At 35.5% G+C, this 20,828-nt stretch overlaps 2 protein-coding genes across 2 annotated transcripts in view; one reads left to right on the forward strand and one right to left on the reverse strand.

Moving 5' to 3' along the window:
- Positions 1 to 3,817: 3,817 nt before the first annotated feature.
- On the reverse strand, positions 3,818 to 12,595 carry LOC139118841 (uncharacterized). The gene is made up of 3 exons (XM_070682337.1): positions 11,803 to 12,595; positions 11,106 to 11,276; positions 3,818 to 3,921 (listed from the first exon to the last, which is right to left on the reverse strand). Exons 1-3 carry the CDS (start codon positions 12,593 to 12,595, stop codon positions 3,818 to 3,820), a joined length of 1,068 nt encoding a protein of 355 aa, XP_070538438.1.
- Positions 12,596 to 14,794: 2,199 nt separating this feature from the next.
- LOC139118495 (uncharacterized) overlaps positions 14,795 to 20,828 on the forward strand; it is a 57,289-nt gene continuing 51,255 nt past the window's right edge. The window contains exons 1-3 of the mRNA XM_070681788.1: positions 14,795 to 14,938; positions 17,667 to 18,057; positions 20,053 to 20,194. Coding sequence (XP_070537889.1) covers positions 14,853 to 14,938; positions 17,667 to 18,057; positions 20,053 to 20,194 — 619 coding nt within the window. The 5' untranslated portion in view covers positions 14,795 to 14,852. The remainder of the gene's footprint in view (positions 14,939 to 17,666; positions 18,058 to 20,052; positions 20,195 to 20,828) is intronic.

Consider the following 20,828-nt stretch of genomic DNA (forward strand, 5'->3'; position numbering starts at 1 on the left):
TACACACAAATTAATACCTAGCACTGTTGCCAACAATATCAGCTTCATAAAAAGCCTATAACACAAAAAAACTCACAAAAACTGAAAGCTGCATGATTTTCAAAGGCTAACAATTAATCCAAACACCTAATCATCCTAACAGAATCCAACTATTACACAACACAGACAAGTACATCTTGAGTCATTTTTCAAAGTGTCATTGCATGTGTTGTTTGTATCGTGTAACGGTTGGATTTAGTTGGGCTGATTAGCTGTTTGAATTAATTTAGCTTTGAATCATTTTAGCTTTTGCTAAGCAGTCTGATGTTGTTTGCAACAGCGTGAAGTTTTAATTTGTGTGTTGATGTGATTGTGGCATTTGTTATTTATAGTCACTTTTTTTTTTCTGCGTTTTTATTAGTTTTGTTATGTTTTTTTTTTGTTGTTTTTTTTTGTATTTTTGTATTTGTGATGACTTCTTGCCTGTCATCTAGCGGGTTCTACTAAGGGTGAACTCGTCCATGAGAAGTGGGTTCTATCTAAATTAAAATCTAAATATTTTGTACACATCTTGTTTTTAAGCAGTAAACATTACGGATTACATATTTTGACTCTGTACAGAGTAAAATACCTTTAAAAGTCACAAATAATGCCTTACACAAATGAATCCAATTTTACAAAAAGAAAGACAATATATATTATTCAGACGACTGACCATCATTAGCGGTTATAAAATTAAAATCCCATGACTTTCTTACATCTCAAAAGCAAACACACATCAACATATACTTCAGTTAGTAGGTCATATTATGTAAGTCTGCCAAATTCGCTTTACATTCGTTTCGAAATAAAATGCAATTATGGTGTATATTAACATATTCAAGTATCACAGACACTTCTTAAAATAAACTTTCATTCTTGAATGGATCGTTTTTATAAATAAATTTATAGCTTTTCTTCCATCTTTTAAAAAATAAATGGTGCAGCGCCCCTTAACATTTCGTTCTTAATAGATTCCTAGTGCTAAAAACTAACAACAACCATATTAATATTAAAGGATATTAAACAATGGGGCATTAATTTGGCAGACATATTTACTTTATGAAAATTATCAAATCGACTTTCTTAAACATTGAACTACAACACATGTTTCTTCACTGTCAAAAATATATTTAAACTTCAACATCGCTGAAATAGCTTGTTTAATACGTGGCATATGACCGAAAATGTCTTTAATAGGTAAGTTTGGGAGCCATATTGGATTTATGCAAATTAACAACGAGCTTACGTTAATCATTGTATCTCAAAAATCATTTGTCCATGCCGACGAAATGTACTTTTTACTTTAAAATCATTGAAATAGCTTTTCAATACGCAATATATGACTGAAAATGTCTTAAGAGGTATGTTGGCCGCCCTACTTGATTTATGCAAATTAACACAGTTCCTACGCTAATCATTGCATCTCGAAAATCATTTGTCCATGCCGAAAATATACTTTTGACTTTAAAATCACTAAAAAGGCTTGTTTAATACGTGGCATATGGCCGACAATGTCTTTTGTCTTTTGTAGGAATGTTGACCGCCATATTGGAATTATGCAAATTAACGAAGTGTCCATGTAAAACAAGATATCTCACAAATGATTCCGCGAGCCAAATAACTAATATAAGACTTTGAAATCACTGAAATAGATCGTTTAACATGTGATATATTGTCAATTATTTAGAGGTTATAAACGGCAAGTTGGGGTTTTTGGTTGCAGATATAAGAACTCTGGGGTGAAAATTAATGGCGGAAATGTATCACCGAACGAAGCGAGGTGATTATTTCACCCAAATATGCTAATTTTCATCCCAGAGGTCTTCTGCAACCAAATACCCGAGCGCACCGTTTATAACCTCATTATAATATGTTAAAGATATTAACAAGTGGATAATATCATTATTTAGGGCCGAAGTTGGAACGAGAGTTCAGGAGCGCCCTGAAAACTCAGAACTCAGAACGCGCGATTCCATAAAATAAGGTAAACGCAACGCATCGATATCGCGATTAGACATCGAACTTGAAGAATTTTACTTCAAAAAAAGGCTCAAGAAAACTATAAACAACATGTTCTTGTTACATAGCCTTCGCTGCTTACAGAAATTCTTCATTTGTTGGTTCGTCAAGACACTAGACTAAAATTTAACAATCACAATAATCTCAAGCCATAGACTTGTTCGACCTTATGGTGCGTTGAGCTCTCAAGCTGGCATTCAAAATTTGCGCGAGCTCAAAAATCTTACGCGGCGCACAGTTCTTCTTGTTTAGGATATAAACCCCGGCCCCAGCCAATCGGATTGCCGGATTCCGGCTAAGCATATAATTAGTCATTTTGTTGGATGGCTAGCAGCCACATTTGATTTATGCAAATTAGACATATTTCCCCAGGGTAGATTCGAGTAAACTTTTAATGTGTTGTTTCGGGTACCTCTCCAAAATGCATTCTGAAGAAAAAATTATGTTTCAATTTGTGGTGGGTTGGGTGCCAAAATCTCGTAGATTGACTGGACTACCTGTGGTAGCCAATATTTTAGCAAAGATGATCACACAAAAGTTGCACAAGTGCACTGCCAACGGGAATAATTGTTTTCGTGTTTTTGAATGAATTCGTAAAAGTGATGATACAATGATAATGAATTGTCATTTTAAAATATCATGACATCAATGCTCAAAAATTTCTATTGTGATTTCCTTTGTTTAATTATTTCAGGAGAATTTACTCAAAGTGGTGTGGGCTAATAATCCCAAAACTAACATTTTATATGATCTGGAATCTGCAAGGTAAGGTTACCAATTTTGTTGGCTACACGATTCACAAATGAGCACCTAGTCTTAGCCTGAAATACTCAATCTTTTCGTTCTCTTTTAACGTAAAGATTCATTGGTATACAATTCCGAAATATCAAACATCGATAGAATGAGTTCTTATCAAATATAATCACATACCCGAGATAGGAATTACATACAAGTAGAGTGTTGTAATTAGGCTGTTTGCAGACATCAAATAAATAGCCGACTGGCTTTAAGTTATACGTAACCTACAAATACGGTCCATCGATTTTCTAATTATCGATAATGTTCTGCTGGAATACAGAAACACAAAAGGGTGGGATATTGCATTTCTCAAGGTATTTCTGCAAACGTTAATACTTGGTTTCGTATTTGTTCCACACTCAGAGCTAACCTAGTCCGCTTAAAGGTGTATTTTGAAACTTTGAATTACGACTTGACTTCTGAGTTGCCTGCCTATACGGTAAGATGAAGTTATCTTCGGTACAACATATATAGATTCGAGGGGGTTTCTAGTCAGACAGATTGACATGGCAAAAATATTTTGATGCAAAAAAAAAGGAATTTTGTAGCCAAGGGCCGGCTTCATGGTAAGAATCTTACACCAGCTTCGATGATTGAATGGTGCTACTGACAGATTTGAGGTATTACAACTTCAAGCCCTAGAGATTGTGTCAATAGCTTATCTAACAAGAGTACTGTGATCGTCCCGTAGAAGATTTAGGTCTCCTGTATTTGCAATGCCAATCTTTGTTTTGGCATGCAAAACGTGCGCTATAAAAATGCATGTGTAGGGTTACTGACGTTATACGAGAAAATACATATTCCTGACTGACATCTTGGAAATAAGTTGTATAATTATACAAATTAACATGCTGTTGTAACTGTTAGTATGACGTAACAGCGTAGCTATTTTATCTACGAACATTTGAAACCCGTACGACAATTCAACAAACTTTTATTGACATTTCTACCTTGGCCCTGATTTATGCAGTGGGAAGATCTATTGAGCGATGTCGGCGGTACTCTCGGATTGTACGTTGGAGTTTCCGTCATCACGGTCTTTGAATTCATGAAGCTTCTCCTGGATCTGTGCCGAAAGGGTTGCTGCAGGGGGAAAGAAACGAAGAATGGTAATGCCATAAACGACTCTAATTGACCTTAAGAAGAACATAAGTTAAACGAAAAACCGTCTGGAGGTCGCTCAGCCTGATGTTATTAAGTTCCATGTGCACTTATTTAGTACCAAAGACATGCAAAGTGACACCTTCATGTGCCATTTTCGGAACTTGTCTATGAGTATTAAGGTCGAGGCAGTCTTGCCCGAAAAATCGTAACCCAGTGATTGATTATAATCAGTAAGCGGCATTTCATGCTACTTCCTTTGATGTGCACTGCGCAGTTTTCGTAATTTTGATGTTCAACCATGGAGAACTTTCCAGTCATTTTCTAGAATAAAATTTACATCATGAGCTACTAGAAGAAATAACGATTAAATTTTTGTCATTTATAGAGCAGAATATTCCGCTTGTTGTAATCATCCAGTGATTAATTGTCAAGGGTTTACTTCCGCTGTTGTGCACGTCTCTGTCGTCGTGGTTTTAATATTCAACCAATGAAGAACTTTGCAGTCATACTTCCAGGACGAAATCGACATCATGAGCAGAAATAACGATTGAATTTTTGTCAATTATAGAGCAGAACATTTTACTTGTTGTATGGCGTTCAATCATTAAGTGTGTCTGTCAGTTACTGGTATAGTAAGTAAGTACTCTTTTTGGTCTATAGCAAATACATTAATCAATCAAGTATAATTTGTAAATAAAAAGAGAAATATTGCTAGCTTCTATGTTTTGCCAATGCATGTCTATCGAAGCTGTAATTGCTATCCGCAGTGGTCATTTTATACTGGTCATTTAACCAAATAGGCTTCTGCTTAATTAAAAAAGTGTCAGTGTACTTTTTAATAATATCATAAACATAGCAAACACGTGGCGACATGTATCGAACATGTTATGAATAGACATTTTCAAGATCTATCTCTATCTATTAAAAGGAAGTTTCACACATTGGTATTATTTTCGGATACTTTAGTGCTTGTAAATGTGATGTTTACTGACAAAATATTCTACATAAGTAAGGACTGTTAATGGTTTTTAAACTTTAAACAATCTGTAGATATAACATGAGTAATTTGACTGTTTTATTTTTATCTATTCCTGCAGCTATAGTTAGCTCAGAGTAGGAATTATCTTAATGTTCGGAAGAAAATAACTAAAATTCTAATAAAAAATATCTAAGCACTGCATTCGAAATGATAATCTAAATAACTGGCAAGTCAAAAAGGGAAATCAACTTACATCGTTGGGCCTAAAGTGACTTTTGTCCTACTTTTGGCCGGAGTGTTTGTCAGATCCGTGTGGCATGTCTACTTGCTGTAAGACTGTGAAAGAAAATGTGTCTGTGTAGGTATAATTTAATCTGTAACCTTTTAATTACTTTACCAAGAAGCGGAAAATATATACTCAAGTATAAGTCACCAAAACGCATATCCAATTTTTTATATTGCATTAATAAATAAGAATAATTAATATTAGTAGTATATAGAAATAATAACGCGAATAATAATAGGTTCAATTTCCGTGAAAATTTCACCATAAGCGTATTTTGGGTCGAAAAGACCAAATGTGATATTGATTTCACTGCCCCATGTTTCCATGGTAACCATTTTAGGGGTTGAAAATTTCAGTTTTTCTAATATCCAATGAAAAGTTACTTTGATTGATATGAAAATTATCTAGCGGGGGAGTTCGGGTCAGAGAACACAAAAACCAGACTTATTTTAATGTTTTGAGTTGCCATGGTAACTTCTGGGATTGAAAATGTTACTTTTTCCCTAATTCCTATTAAAGAACTATTGATTGATGTAAAAATTGATAATAAGGGTTTTTCTGGTTAGCACACCAAAAAAAATCACACTCATTTTAATGTGAGATGTTTCCATGGCAACCATTCAGGAGTAAAAATTACCAGTTTTTCAAAGATTCCATCTAAAATCCAGGAATCAACAGAATGTGTTATATCAAAGGGATATTTTGGGTTAGAAAGACCAAATATCCAGTGTAAGAATCCAGTTATCAACAGAAATATTATACCAAAGGGTTATTTCGGTTAAGAAAGACAAAATATGATATCCATTTTTACTGCCCTGTGTTTCCATATTAACCTATTTGCGTTTTAAAATATAGTATATATAGTATATTACTAACTTATTATGCATTTATCGAATTAAGTTTATGCCTTCAAATTAATTTTATGTCCTGAAATTAATTCTACTAGTATCCTAACCCGATCCTCCTTATCACCCAATTTACCATTATATTTATCATATCCATTTTTATTTATATTCATCTAAAACATAATTCACTGGTACCTATTTATTTTATGGATTTATAATTAACGACGTATAAATAATGTTCATTTTATAATAATTTATTTTGATTTCTTTGCCTCATTCCAGGAAGAATAATGAAGACAAATATATTTCTGATTGTTTAACTAAAGTAAAATTATAGCCATGAAGTGGTACATTATTTTTTGTGTGACCTGGCGTGACCCCATAAACTCTATGATTCTTATGATTAGCTAGATCTCCCCTTTCCATGGTGGCAATGGCTAAAATTAAACATGATCCCTGTATACCTTTAAACATTTTTTTAAACCCAGCAGGCCAAGACAAGGGTAAATATTACAAGTTAAATGTTTCATGTTTGATATTGCCCAGGGCTCGAAATTAACTTTTTTCCCCTGGTAGTCAACTTGGGCAACCATATTCTGAAGTTGGTAGCCCGGTTACACTGGCTGGTAGCCCATGCATATTTTAGATCAGGGGTATATTTTTTCGTTAACCAGACAAGAAAGGGCCATTATACAACGTTCCGCCCATGAAGTGAATTTTCTAGTCTTTTTATGTGTATACTTGCACACCTTTAATACCCAAGGAAACAGGTGTAATGGACGACAGTGGGACTCAAAAGTTTTGTGACCTATAAACAACCCGTTTCATTCTCACAGTTGTATGCAAATTTTAAAAGTCGCCATGACAACATGACACCAATATGGCCTTTACAGCACGGAGACATACTGTAGCAGAGCTAAAAATAGACCATGGCCCTTCTGTTGGGAGTAGGCATAATTTCCGTGTCATTTAGATTGATACATTATTATCAAAATGCAACGAGAATGCGTTTTTATTGGCCATCGTTTCCTGTGCCTGTCATTCAAGTACGTCAGTTCAGATATGGAAACTTTGTTGCAAAGTTCCACCGCACGGCCGGTCGTCTCCAGAACAAAGTCATACTGTGGCAAATTTCTATGCCCAGCTGGGTTTGACTGCATTTATCTAGCTCGTCCCAAAGTGACGGACGCATCTTTCAACCTTTCAGCTTGGTGAAAAACGCATTTATTGATTCGCCAAAGGCCTGCGGACTTGCTTATTTTTGCACAAGTGCTACATGGACATAGAAAAGGTTGTTGAATACTCACTGTTTCAGTGAATCCGCCATGATGAGAGTTCTCAAATCAAAAAATGTTGCCGAGCTCGAATACAAATGTCTTCAACGTCATTGTTATACAAGAGTTAACATTCCAAAGTCTGTCACCCTGATTTTTTTCAAAGTTTGGAGAAGGCCGGCATTTCCATCTGAATGATTGAACGACGTGAAACGTAAAATTCCAAAGCATATTCAAATACTGTATACCGTCGCTCCAGGTACGTATAAGCTTATACTCCACAAAATGGCCACAGGCGGCGTGAACTTTCTGAAAGGATTTCCTAAACGTTCTACTTGTTACCTTAGGGACTCACTTGTGATGTCCTGAAAAGTATTCTCTGCAGTAATTCCAGTTTCTGTCAACATGCAAAGCTCAACGACAAGATTATAGCACGAGACATAGTGTACAGACTACACATTCACGCTCAGTAAACTCAATTGCGCATGCTCATATTGGCAGACTACACTGGCAAACGAGTGCGCATGCGTGATGGTATATTTGCAGCAAATACACTGGCATAGGCTCTCCACAGTTGTGTGCGCCCGCAACTGCCACGATGGGCTTGCATTCGAACACCTCTTTTCCAGAATTCCCACAGCTTCAATGATCTGTTATTAGATTTCTATATAATACTTATAGCCCCTAAACTTGTAATAATAATAATAATAATAATAATAATAATAATTAATAAAGTATTATATAGAAATAATAACACGAATAATAATAGGTTCAATTTCCGTGAAAATTTCACCATAAGGGTATTTTGGGTCGAAAAGACCAAATATGATATCGATTTCACTGCCCCATGTTTCCATGGTAACCATTTTAGGTGTTGAAAATTTCAGTTTTTCTAATATCCCTTGAAAAGTTACTTTGATTGATATGAAAATTATCTAGTGGGGAAGTTCGGGTCAGAGAACACAAATGTCAGACTTATTTTAATGTTTCGAGTTGCCATAGTAACTATTTTGGGATTGAAAATGTTACTTTTTCCCTAATTCCTATTAAAGAACTATTAATTGATGTAAAAAATTGATAATAAGGGGTTTTCTGGTTAGCACACCAAAAAAAATCACACTCATTTTAATGTGAGATGTTTCCATGGCAACCATTCAGGAGTAACAACATTTTTTTTGAGAAGTCCCACAGCTTCAATGAATTGTTTTTTAGATTTCTATATAATACTTATAGCCCCTAAACTTGTAATAATAATAATAATAATAATAATAATAATAATAATAATAATAATAATAATAATAATAACAACAATAATAATTCATAGATAGATATTGCTTTATTTATTTCTCAACCAACAAAAAGTTTTGTTTACCCTTTAATCGAACAAGATGTTGTTATAGAATTATTTGGATCTACATGAAACCTGTCTAATTCAAGTGGTCGTGATAATATCCCAGCTCGTTTACGTCTTGATGGGCTCGTATTTTTGCGAAACCTTTGTGTCATGTATATTTTCAAAATGATGTTTCCTGACCTTCTCAAAATTGCTATGATTTTTTTCCCAATTATCAGAACAGATTCCCCTACTGTATTTTCACTGTAATAAAAAGTGCCGAATATTTGTTTTTGGGAGTTTGACAGTTGTTGATCATTAGACTAGAATTAAGGTATAATATTAACATGACAGAGACAGACACACACAGACAGACAGACAGACATAGACAGACAGACAGTCAGACGGACGAACAAGCAGAGATAGAAACAGACAGAGACAGAGACAGAGAGAGAAGGGGTAATTTTCAGGGCACAAGAAATTGTCCATATTCTACAATAGATGTAATTCTACACAGCCATTTTAAGATGATGGATTCATAACAATTGGCGTCATACATGTCATTATTATTAATTATTATTCAAAGGCAACTGCAGTACCATTCCTTCTAAATTAATATTCAACGTTCAATAGCATTAAACTTTCACTGAGTGCACTTAATATCAGAAATATACAATAGGTGAAATTTTGAATTTGAAGCTTATTACTGTGAAGGTAAAAAAGTAGATGAAGATTAAATACATTAGTGAATGAATGTATAAGGGTAATTTTATTCATACAAAATAAGCTTGTCAAGCGATTCAAAACATTGCCAATAGAAGATTACAATTAAGGAGGTACGCTACCATTCAAAAACATTTCCGGATATTCATAAAAGTGGTATTTTTCATTTTGCTGAAGTACCCCGGTGGAAAAAATGTGAAAAAAAAATTGGGTCCCCATGCAAACTTTTTCATAAAATTGTGCTAAAAATACCAAAAATTCATCAAAATTACCATTTTTAAGAATTCCATATTTTTCAACTAAAATCAAATTAATTTTGCAAATTTCATTAAAATTTGCAATAGAAGTTGACTTATGACATTAACATGATACCTAGGTCACGTATGTTAGCAGAAATCTTTTGTGAATAGCTCCATCAAATGAACATTTATAACTAAAAACACATTTCTATCACCGTAACTATTTTCAAAAAAGACACGTATGGCAATTTAAAAATATCACTCAATATCGAAATTATCAATAAAATTTGTGATAAATTACAAGAAGGGGACACTCTTTCATATGCATCAATAAAAAATGGGGGTGCCCATACTTGTTTTCCTGTAAAATCACAAAATATGGTGGAAAAATAGTAATTTCAGCAGCCATTTTAGGTGAAGCAATTCTGACCCCCTAGGTTGCTCATTATAGGTGCGATTCAGATAACAGGTAATTGCTGGCAGTTTTTCTACTTCCCTGTACTCTGTGTTTCAATGGTACATTATAACTACATGACTATGCACATACATGAACGTATACTTCATTTTGTGCAATGCCAAAATTTTGTGAAAAATTGGTCATGCTTTTAATTTTTCTATGGACAGATAAAAATGCCAGTCACTGTGGGGACAGATAAAAATACCAGTCACTGTGGATAATAAGCAAATTTTTTCAACAACTGTGAAAAGTATCATACAAGAACAACATTTCTCTGTATTGATAATTTACTTTATTTGAATATATTATTTGATATGATTTTTTATATAAAATATTAATTTATTGTCAATATACATATACATTTCAATAAATAGAAACATCTATAAATGTAAGGAGATGTGAATATTATGTGTTTGAATTAAAATAAGCAGTAACATTGGCAATTATACGGCTATTAGATGTGATTCTTGGTTTGTTCCAGAATTTCTCAGAAAATAAATTATAAATACCATTTTGACTATCTCGGAGGTATGCAAGTTTCAAATGGTCTACACACAGACCTGATGCTGATATTTTTTCAGCCATGCCTTTACTTAAAACATTGCCTTGAACAAGTGGGTCAAAAAAGGATACATTTTTCTTTTTCAGCAGAGAGATTTCAATTGATTTAACAATATATGGAACTGTAAAGCTATGTTGTAACAATTGTTCAGCACGAATAGCACACTGTGTATGTAGAGTTTGCAATGCTTTCACATCATCAATTGCATTGTGAGCATTGTATGATTTTCCAACAAAGTCTGCCACTAAACTTTCTTGTGCATATGAATGCCTACCTGGATGTAAATTTCTGAAAAGAGGCAAACTATCTGTAAACCCATCTACAACAGATGAAAACATCTCCAACATGTTGCATGCTGCTAAAGTACAAGCAGACGACTATCAAACACTCTACAGTTATGTGCAAGAAGTAAAACATGTTTAGATACATGACTCAACCACTGAATAAAATTAATTAAACAAACACGAATTGGCACTGTGTCCAATGGCTGTCCTCTATAAAACAACTGGTGAGCAATAAATGAAAATCCTGTTATTGCTGCTGCTTGGGGTGATATCGGCTTCTCTGTGTTTACATACTGATTGAACTGTTCATTACCACAGACGGCTGACAGCTGAACAATATGAGCCTCCAAACCTGTGAAATAAAGGGGGGAAAATTACCATCAGTGCTTATTTTCTGATTCTACTATGACAATAAATAAAGTCTTTGCTCAGATACCCAGTGTATAAAGCATGGTTGATGATTTGACATAAACAAGTCATCAGTCGATGACACAGTCCCTGCCAGTTCAATGTTGTTTTAATCTTTGGGAGTTTGATATAATTATTTTTGACATACCAGTAAATTGAGGGCTTTCATCCTGGCAGTCATTTTCTACTATATCACAACAAAAATTCATGAGAATATGTATGTCATGATCATTTGCTCTGTGACAAGTTTGAAGCAAATTGGCTGCGCATATCTGAACTAGGTCTTAAAATATGCATCTGTATGGTGCAGGACTCTATCCTTGTGCCAGGTTTGAACAAAACAAGTTCAGGGGTATATGAGAAATGGCTGCTGATGGATGAATTCATGGACGGAACCCCAATCTATTTGTCCCCTCTGGACTGCATCCGCGGGGACAAATGAAAACATGACAAGGCATTCCTATACATACCAGTAGATATGGTCTCTAAATCAAAATATTCCACTGTGTAGTTATTGTCTGGTAGTCTCTCTGCAATGGGGGGCTTCGATGGGTCAGGAATGCTACTGATATTGGGAGGTACTGTAGAACTACATGTAGTAAAGTCTATACCACTCTCATATGTCTCTCCTTCTCTCGTTTCTTGCGCATGCTGTTTACCAGACCTAACACGATGCACAAGGCTTTCAGAACCTCCATAGAATTTGGACTTTGGTGCTTTGCTTGCTATACCATTGTTGATACTTTCATTGGCCTGGGAGCTGCCAAGGTTTGCCAACTTAACTGACTGATCGACCAGGGAGTTAAACAGTGAATCTAGAGCTGAACGCAAGTCATCACCAGTCAAGTTCTTGCCATGGGGTAAGCTTTTGTGAGTGTAGTTGACAGGATCCTTAGCAAAGCTGCACCACTCACCACAGTTGTCATGTTCACCAAAGGCGTGTGGTATGATACTTCTCAGTGCTTTGGCAAGACCATCACTGCTGCCCTCATTCTGTGATACTGCATAGTTAAAACATTTCTGCAGATACTTGATGACTTTGTTGGTCAGCAGTTTGTGAGATTTTTGAAGTTCAAACAAGTTGTTACCTAGAACTTTCCGCACATGATTTCTGTCACTTTGTTTTTCTATTTTGCTATCTATTTTGTCTCTCAGATGATGGATAGTTGTTGTGTCATCATCCATGATGATTGTTCCAATGTAATTCTTTTCATCATTTGAGTTGACATTGTTCACCAGTTCTACAGCCATATCAGGCTCCATTGCTTTGGCACTGCCTTGCCAATTTCTGCAACATTTGTGCACTTTCACTTCACATTTTGAGGATTCTGCATGCTCACAAATCCTACACTTTTTTGAACGTGTTGTGTAGTCAACAACTTTACCAGATTCCTTCCCTATCAAGGTGGCATGCCCTTTGGAACAAAAAACAATAAGATATAGACCATATAAATAAGGGTGTCTAATATACTGGACGAAACATAAAATCTAGCAAATGAATGGTATTGTATTTAAAGTTCAACGCAAACTTATGTACCAAATGTCCTGATGTGTCAGGAACTCAATGCGCAGGAATATTACACTGTCGAGTCAATGTGGTAGAGGAACTATTAGTCAATGTATATTATACAAATTTACACCACTTTTAACAGTTGCAAAAAAACTTGTCTGCACGTCATAAAAGTGGTTTAAACCAATAAACACATGAGATTACCTGTTAAACTATTGTACGCTCTTCCACTACCTCTTTTCTGCCAACCAGCATCGTATGATGCACAAAGTAGCACCTCTGAAGAATCTCATTTCCTTTGGAGAAAAACATATAGTGTGATTTAGGTACATGTATGTCAGTGTCATTGAAAAGAAAAACAGGGAAAACTTAAAAAACTTCTTAATAAAATAAAAGGATGACCTTTAACTTAACCCACAAGTATATCTGTTTGTACAAATACATTCACCTTTTATTAAACTTTTCATAGCAATTTTGTCAGATGGGCTCCAGTAAGTTCATAATTTTCAAGGTACAAACATTATTATATCATGAAATATGTTAATAGGATAGTGTTACCAAACATTATATTTACAGTTATATTTAAAAATTACTTTGCTTGATTTACCTTTTCTTATGCACAGTAGCTTCCACCTCTTCATGCAAAGCCCTCTTGCAAGACTTCCTTGCAACTCTGGAAACAGCAGACCCTGCTTTACGCTCCCTCTCCTTCAGACTCCTGTGGGTTATGCCAGGAATATTTAAACACCTAACAAGGAATTCAGCTGAGTTTCCCCAATTCCAACGTGTAGCATGGCTTGAAAAATAAAAAAAATACAATTTTTGTCAATATATGAAAAAATTCCTTCATATCACACAGTTAGTCATACCGTTCCATAGAATAGCATTCGCTTTATAAAGATATATATAATTGTGGCTTTCAATCTTGACACTGGTACTCAGTGACACGAATATACATCATGAACCGTTGAACGTACACCAAAGTGATTAAATCGAAACAATGTATACTGCCGATATAATTACTCCCCCCCCCGAACAAAGACAGCAAAAACAAACGGTACCGTATGTAAGTCAACTGAGACAAGGTTGTCAAAAAAAAGTAATAACATCTACCTACCTGTTCCAGCTTTTGTATTAACATCCCAAATTTGACTGCCAGACACACATTTTAACGGCGACCGATGCCCCTTCCCTGTTCTCACACAGTTGATACTATCACAGTATCTACACTTCAAGTACAATAAGCTTCCAAGGCCGTACTTCGTTTCTTTGAAACATGACTGTAGAGAGAAGGGGCCGCATGCACAATGCTTACAACATTCTAGCCCTTCAGCAAGAATATCAAGTTCGACAATACGGCGACCCTCCCTCCAACTTTGGAGACTCTGGCGAAGTTATTTGACATCTTCTGTCAAACAACTGACTTTTGAGGACGCAGCGGTGGACGAGTTTCTATCACCAGTACTATTCACCGCATTTTAACTGCTGGATTCGCTTCTTCTGTCTTCACTAGAAAATGGAATGCCAGTACATGTCCTACAGTTAAATACGTCAGTATTCTGTCGACGACGACTTGTTTTGTATGATACAAACTTTCCTTTGCAGTCTCGACGTCGACTTTCCTCACGAGCCGCCATGATGTAACTGTTCACGCTCGCGAGCTTAGGCGGTCTGATTTTAACATCTACATGTCCAAACGAAAGAGGGCGCTGTTTCAAACTCGAATTGTAGCGTACTACCTTAAGATGTGACACGTGAAGTGAATTTTAAAGATATATGTCACGTGACAGAGTTGATAGTTGAGTTATTCATCGTCAACAAGAACTCGGATTCGCTGGTTTATTGATGTATCAAAATTAGCAAAATGACAGTGCTTAAACAAAGAAATATCTGATTAAATTTTCCCCTGTGAACTAAAGTAGTTCATATATCTCATTAAGCCTGAGTTTGCAGCAGGTTTGCTCGCAAGACAAAGTATTTTATCGGCGTACATGATCGGTTTGGAATACGATGGAAAGATACAGAACTTTTGCCACACCAATTGCGTATCGTGCTTCCTGGCTGTACGGAAGAAACAGTGGCATAGTGAATGACAGGTGGGTAGCCCTGACAAACAATTTTCATAAAAGAGGCGGAAAGGCCATTAGCTGCAACAAGACGGTAAATGAGCAAGCATTAAATAATTCTGCTTAATTTGATGACAACCTCAATGAGGAATTTAAGCATTAATTTAAACAACTTTAGGTGCATTCTTCAAAGCGCTGGCCTGGAGAAGCAGACAGGTGCTCATGGTAAGATTTACTCTAGTATAGATGAAAAACGACAATCGCATGGCTAATGGTTAGGGGTATTGCATGCTTTATTTATCATACAAATGGAAAATGGAGGCTTTATTTGTCGTTGTCGGAATGGATGCTTTGACAGACCCCAATTATTAGATAACCATATAGGTATATCTGCTTTTGTGCCGAATATAGCTTCATTTCAATAAAGGATGTTAGTAACATCTTTGACAAGCAAATGTAACGTCTGAATTTTATACTTCATTTTTTTAAACTGAAAAAAGTAGATTCAGAAAACCGATTCGTAATTGTATTTGCAAGTAATGCATTGTGAAAGTGAGTATGATCATGCCGAAATTTTCTTCTGTGAATTGCGCAATTACTACTTTTGTTACATCTACAATCAATTGTCAGATTATCCTGCTGTTAACTGCTTTATTTTGGTTACTATAGTCTTTGTTGATTGCAATTGTACAGTTCTATTATGCATCACTATATTTGTCGTATACTTGAATATTGATACTCTTGGTTGAAGGATGTACTCTCTATGTGTATTTAATAGGAGCTGTTATTTTCTGACCTCTCGTGTGTACAGCTTCAAAGCAGATCCGCAAACCACACCGGGTGTTTGCTTTGACGATGCACGTAAAGTGGGCGGCTCTAACTTGACCTTAAATATCTATTAATCGTTGATTAACGCTTGGTTAAATTAATGTATACGATATGCATATGTATTGATTAAATTTTACGCTCGTAACTTCGTTTCTGAGTATACAATACAAAAAGGCAAGGTGAATAATAGACTCATTTCGACAATTTCAAATTGAGGTCTTTGAAATCAACAATTATATAGCTAATTTGAATAACAGCATACACTCATACGAGCAAATGAGCAATATTCTTCCATTTTGACGAGCATGAGGTACATGTATTCTCATCTTATCTTTGAGTGAATGTTCAATGACTAATTCTTTCCAAACACAAAGTTAGCGAAAAAAGATAATCGAAACGTAAACATGGATAAAATAATATGCAGTCCACCGGCGTAGGCAAATTTCGCGAACGTTACCGATTCCCATACGCTTTGAGCTAGTGTGTCGGCCATGCTCATAATTATGCACTTTCGAGTAATGGCTAATGTGTTAGTGACATACTGTGAGTGTTAATATCGAGACCTAAAAAGTGATGGGTATCATTTGTTCCAATACCGTACTGTTCCGTTTGACGATCGATTATAAAATGTTACGTAATCATGCTGACTTGCCGATAGGTAGTTCAACTTACACGTCACGTGATCACATTTCTCCATATATTTTACAACATAAGGCATGAAACTACATCTAATGAATTACTGAAAAATATACTTTCTAAATGAAAAGTCTGTCAAGAGTGTTAAAGTTAAAAATCTAGTAGAGTCTGATGTGAAAATAAGCGTCTAGAGGCAATACATTTTGTTTCCCTTTGGATAAAATTGCACCACATTGAACGGCAAATGCAAGTAAGGAAGGAAGTTGTGAATATGGCTGGAAGCCAAGAGTAGCAAAAGTTGAACAAATGGGAACGTTCTTTTTTACGAGATGTAGTTCAATTAAGATTTAAATAAAGTCCCAAAAGCATGGTCAAAGACCCACAATGAAAAAGGCAATGTCACTCTCGTGTGCAATATTGTACGGGATATGTTATTAGAGAATCAGGAGCTGTTTTTCGAAAAGCATATGAACTGGCGCTAGAAATATAGGTTATGAACTGTGAGGATTAAAATGTTTGGGTTTTTTGTCGATTATATTTCTGGTTGAAGGCGGTCATTTATATTGAGCATCACAAGGACTAGCTTTGGAATCTCCTAATTTCTGTGTTACAACCGTGATGGTATATTCTCTCTCGGCACAGCTACTAGTCATAGGGCTACTGCACCTTCGATAAGAACAGAGACAAATACTATGTGCTAAGACTTGACCATGGAAAACTATTAAAGTCTAACGAAACTTTATAGTGCGAATTAGCAGCATGATGTCCCATTACCATGGTCCTCACGCTATGTCACGTGATGAAATCAAACTATACAGAATAACGATTCTCATAAAATTGCAATAAACCAGCATCTTATTTGTCCATATTTGTTGCGATTACACGGTGTTTTCAGTTTCGCATTATAAGGCTTACGTTAGAAGGGAGTGAATTCATTAGCAGTAGAATGTTATATCATGGAAAATGTCCCTTGATATTATTTGATCAGGAATACTCTCCTATCAACTTTGTTTTTTAACATTTTTGTCACTCTATATTTGAAAACCTGACAAGTTAATATACAATCATGATGCTGTATTCAAGAAGTAATTTAAACTTTTCAAAAAATTATCTATGAGCAGAGCTACGCCTGTCTTCGACTATTTATGTTTACAATGATGACTCGAAACGTTTTACTGTGTTCGAGAGGTGTATTAAAATTTTGCCTCTTGCAGAAAAAGAACCTTAAAATCATCTAAAGCAGAAATGCTGCAACAGCGTTTTTGACCACAGCCTAACGAATTTTCCATTTCAGTCGGCAAGATGGTCGTTCTGATAACCCATTCCCACTTTTGTCGGTAAACTCTCCATACGTCGACAATACTGAAAAGGCAGAACAACCAACAGACAGACGGGTTAGTGACACAAATGAGGGAACTAAAGAGCTTTCAGATAAAACGAATGTCCAGCACGAATTTTTCAAGCTTTCTGACAAAACAACAGAAGAACATGATGAATCTGTGAAGCATGTGCTTGAAGATTTCGGACGGGAGACAACAGCTCACGGCATTGTTCACATTACCAATGCAACGTCGAGCGTCACCCGCTCAACATGGATTATAATCGTCCTAGTGGCAGCGTGTGCAATGCTTGTTCAGATGACATTGTTGTTGATTCAATACTTTGAATATAACGTCCATGTCAAGGTAGGTGAAGTATATCTTAATTTACATTAATCGGTGTTCACCGTGATGAGTAGGAGAATTATAGGCTTTAATTGACACATATTGTGTACGAAAAAATACAACGCTACTTGTTCTAATCCTTGGAAACGAAATACATATGTGCTATATGCAACATTATAGTTGAGAAAATTAATTTCAGTACGGACTAGAATTCACTGGACAATACCGCTAGTCAATAAACAATTGGGTAAGGTTAATTCTTGTCATTAAACAATGTATTGGGCGGAGATAAAGAAATCGTATTATAATAAAGAACACTTAGGCAAGAAAATGCAGCAAAAATTATTTATAATATGGTTTCAAAAAGATGGATTCACGGCTATAACACAGTCAAAGCTCTGGCAGTACCACTTAAAAAATTGCCTATCTACTGGACTAATGAGCATCGTTCAACATGAATGAATTTAATTTCGAAGGCACTTAATAATTTACATTTAATTTGCTCACACTCATCATCGACGGACGTCGACAAAAGATGAATCGTAGTAAATTGTTCTTGACTTGTCGAAGTAGCAGTGTTGTCGAAATTTCAGGAGGTCTCATAGAAAGCAGACACTGTCAGTATAGTTTCGTTAAGAACAAGGTTAACTGTTGCACCTTAAATTGAGCTAAGATACGATTTCTATTTTACTCCTTTTTTTAGATATCAATAATGTTCATTACTCAAACTTTTAAAAAATCAGTTTTTGGAGATTTTACATTTGTAATAATCTGAAGACGATTAAAATAAATGCAGACAAAAATACTAATAACTTTTGCAAAATAGGAATGGCACCAGAGGATCACTTCTAGCTACATGCGTTAAAACGACGTTACGACACAAGAGCTGAAAATCGATTCTCATGCTTGACGGCGATTTGAATTTTCATTAACTGGTTTATTAAGGCAATAAAATGGTGACCTGCGCTTTGCCGAGAGCGAGTAAATTCTTAGAGTAAACGCGTCAATGAAGTCCACTTGCTACTACTAGGCTCTTAATAACTGGCGAGACCTTGTCATTCGTTCAAGGAAAAGATTAGCTATTTGTCATGCGATTCAGAAGGAAAAATTCGTCTTGTCCGTAGTAAAAAATATGATTTTTTTCATTATGTAGATAACGCTACTCGATGCATTGCTCTAATTTCTAGACTGTTCACGTTTTCTCCCTCTCTTCTTCTGGCATCTATTTCAACAAAATAATGATTTTTTTTTTCAATTAATATCAACAGAGTAATAATGTTCAACAGTATCAGTGCATTACAGAATTAAAGAATTTTTACGAGTTCACCGGCAAGCACAAAATTACTTAACACAAGTAGCGTAACAGTGTTAAAACATACTTTTGGGAAAAGAATATGAATTTGTTAATTGGATTGAATTTTAGATTTTTTTTTAAATAACAGCTTTTGAACCGTCAATACAAAAACAAAAAGGTTTAGTTGCATATAAGGAAAAGTTGACGGTAACAGTCATACTTCTCTCTCATCGTTGATGTAAAATTCAAAATTCGAAGAACAGATTCTATTGGATTGGATGTCTACAAAAGAGTATATTGCTCTAGCCAAGAATCCGATTAAAAAACGTTCATTATTAAAGCATGCTTACAAAAGGAAGTCTTCAAGCCATCAAAGGTGACATCAGTAAGAATTATATCGAAAAACTTACAAGCTGGACCACACTTCCGTTCTTTTTTCTCTAAAAACTAGCAAGACTTTCGTATTGTGCGTAATGAGATGCGTCGGCTTTGTAAAGAAGAAAGGTGTGATGTTCAATAACATTCTCAGGGTCACTCTGCTGGAGCCTCAATTTTCGATAGGAAAGGTTAATAATATATACAATAAACAATATTTTAGATACAGTAATTTACCACAATATTTTACTATACGATATTCCCGTAGATGATCCTTATTTTAAGATGGGCTGGATCGTTATCTAAATTTTTATCGATGTTCATTTCGTTTTCCATGAATCTGCAAGGTGACACTGGTCTCAGAGAAGGCACTTGGCTTTCCATCAGTGACGATCTGCAACACCAATAAGCTTCGGCATAGTGCTATTAGAAGTTCGAAGTACAGTGAAATGTTAATGCTTGAGCGAAATTTTGTCCCGCCATATTACAGTAAGTATTTTAATTTCCTATGACTTCAGTTGCAAGCTACAGTTGTGAGTCTCGTTAACTCAATTGCTGGTCCTTTCTAAGTGCTAGTATATACATATATCATTATATTATATATAAACATTTATTATCATGCTACCATGCGCCATTCTGATTGGACAAGAGCTCAGTCCACCGATGCTTAAATATTGTTTTAGCACTGATAGCGGTGGTAAAACGGGCCCCTAAACCAGCATTTTTTTAAATTGCCCGGTCGGTGCATTTGAATGATGTGGCTCTGAACTTAATCCGAAACAGTCCGCTTTGTTTCAAAGACCGAGTTCGAATTTCGATATAGAGATAAAGTATGGTTCTGTTACTCACCACTTGGTGAAAGTAAGCGGTCTATGATGAAAGAAATCTCCGAAGCAACACATTTATTTTGGTACGATGATGTACAAAATTGTATATGGTAACAGCGCACTGTGTAGTTTGCTTGATCGATTCAGCAGGAGTCGAGACGCGACATACCGCTCTTTAAAACGAAGCTACTATTCGTTCATACACAAATAAATTGAAACTTCCTCACAGTAACGGTACGTCAGATATTGCTTCCTAAAGTTTGGGCTATAACAGACCAGGGTGTTCTAACGATGTA

Source organism: Ptychodera flava, chromosome 19 (assembly GCF_041260155.1).
Source record: "Ptychodera flava strain L36383 chromosome 19, AS_Pfla_20210202, whole genome shotgun sequence".
In the NCBI taxonomy this organism is placed as follows: Eukaryota; Metazoa; Hemichordata; class Enteropneusta; family Ptychoderidae; genus Ptychodera; species Ptychodera flava.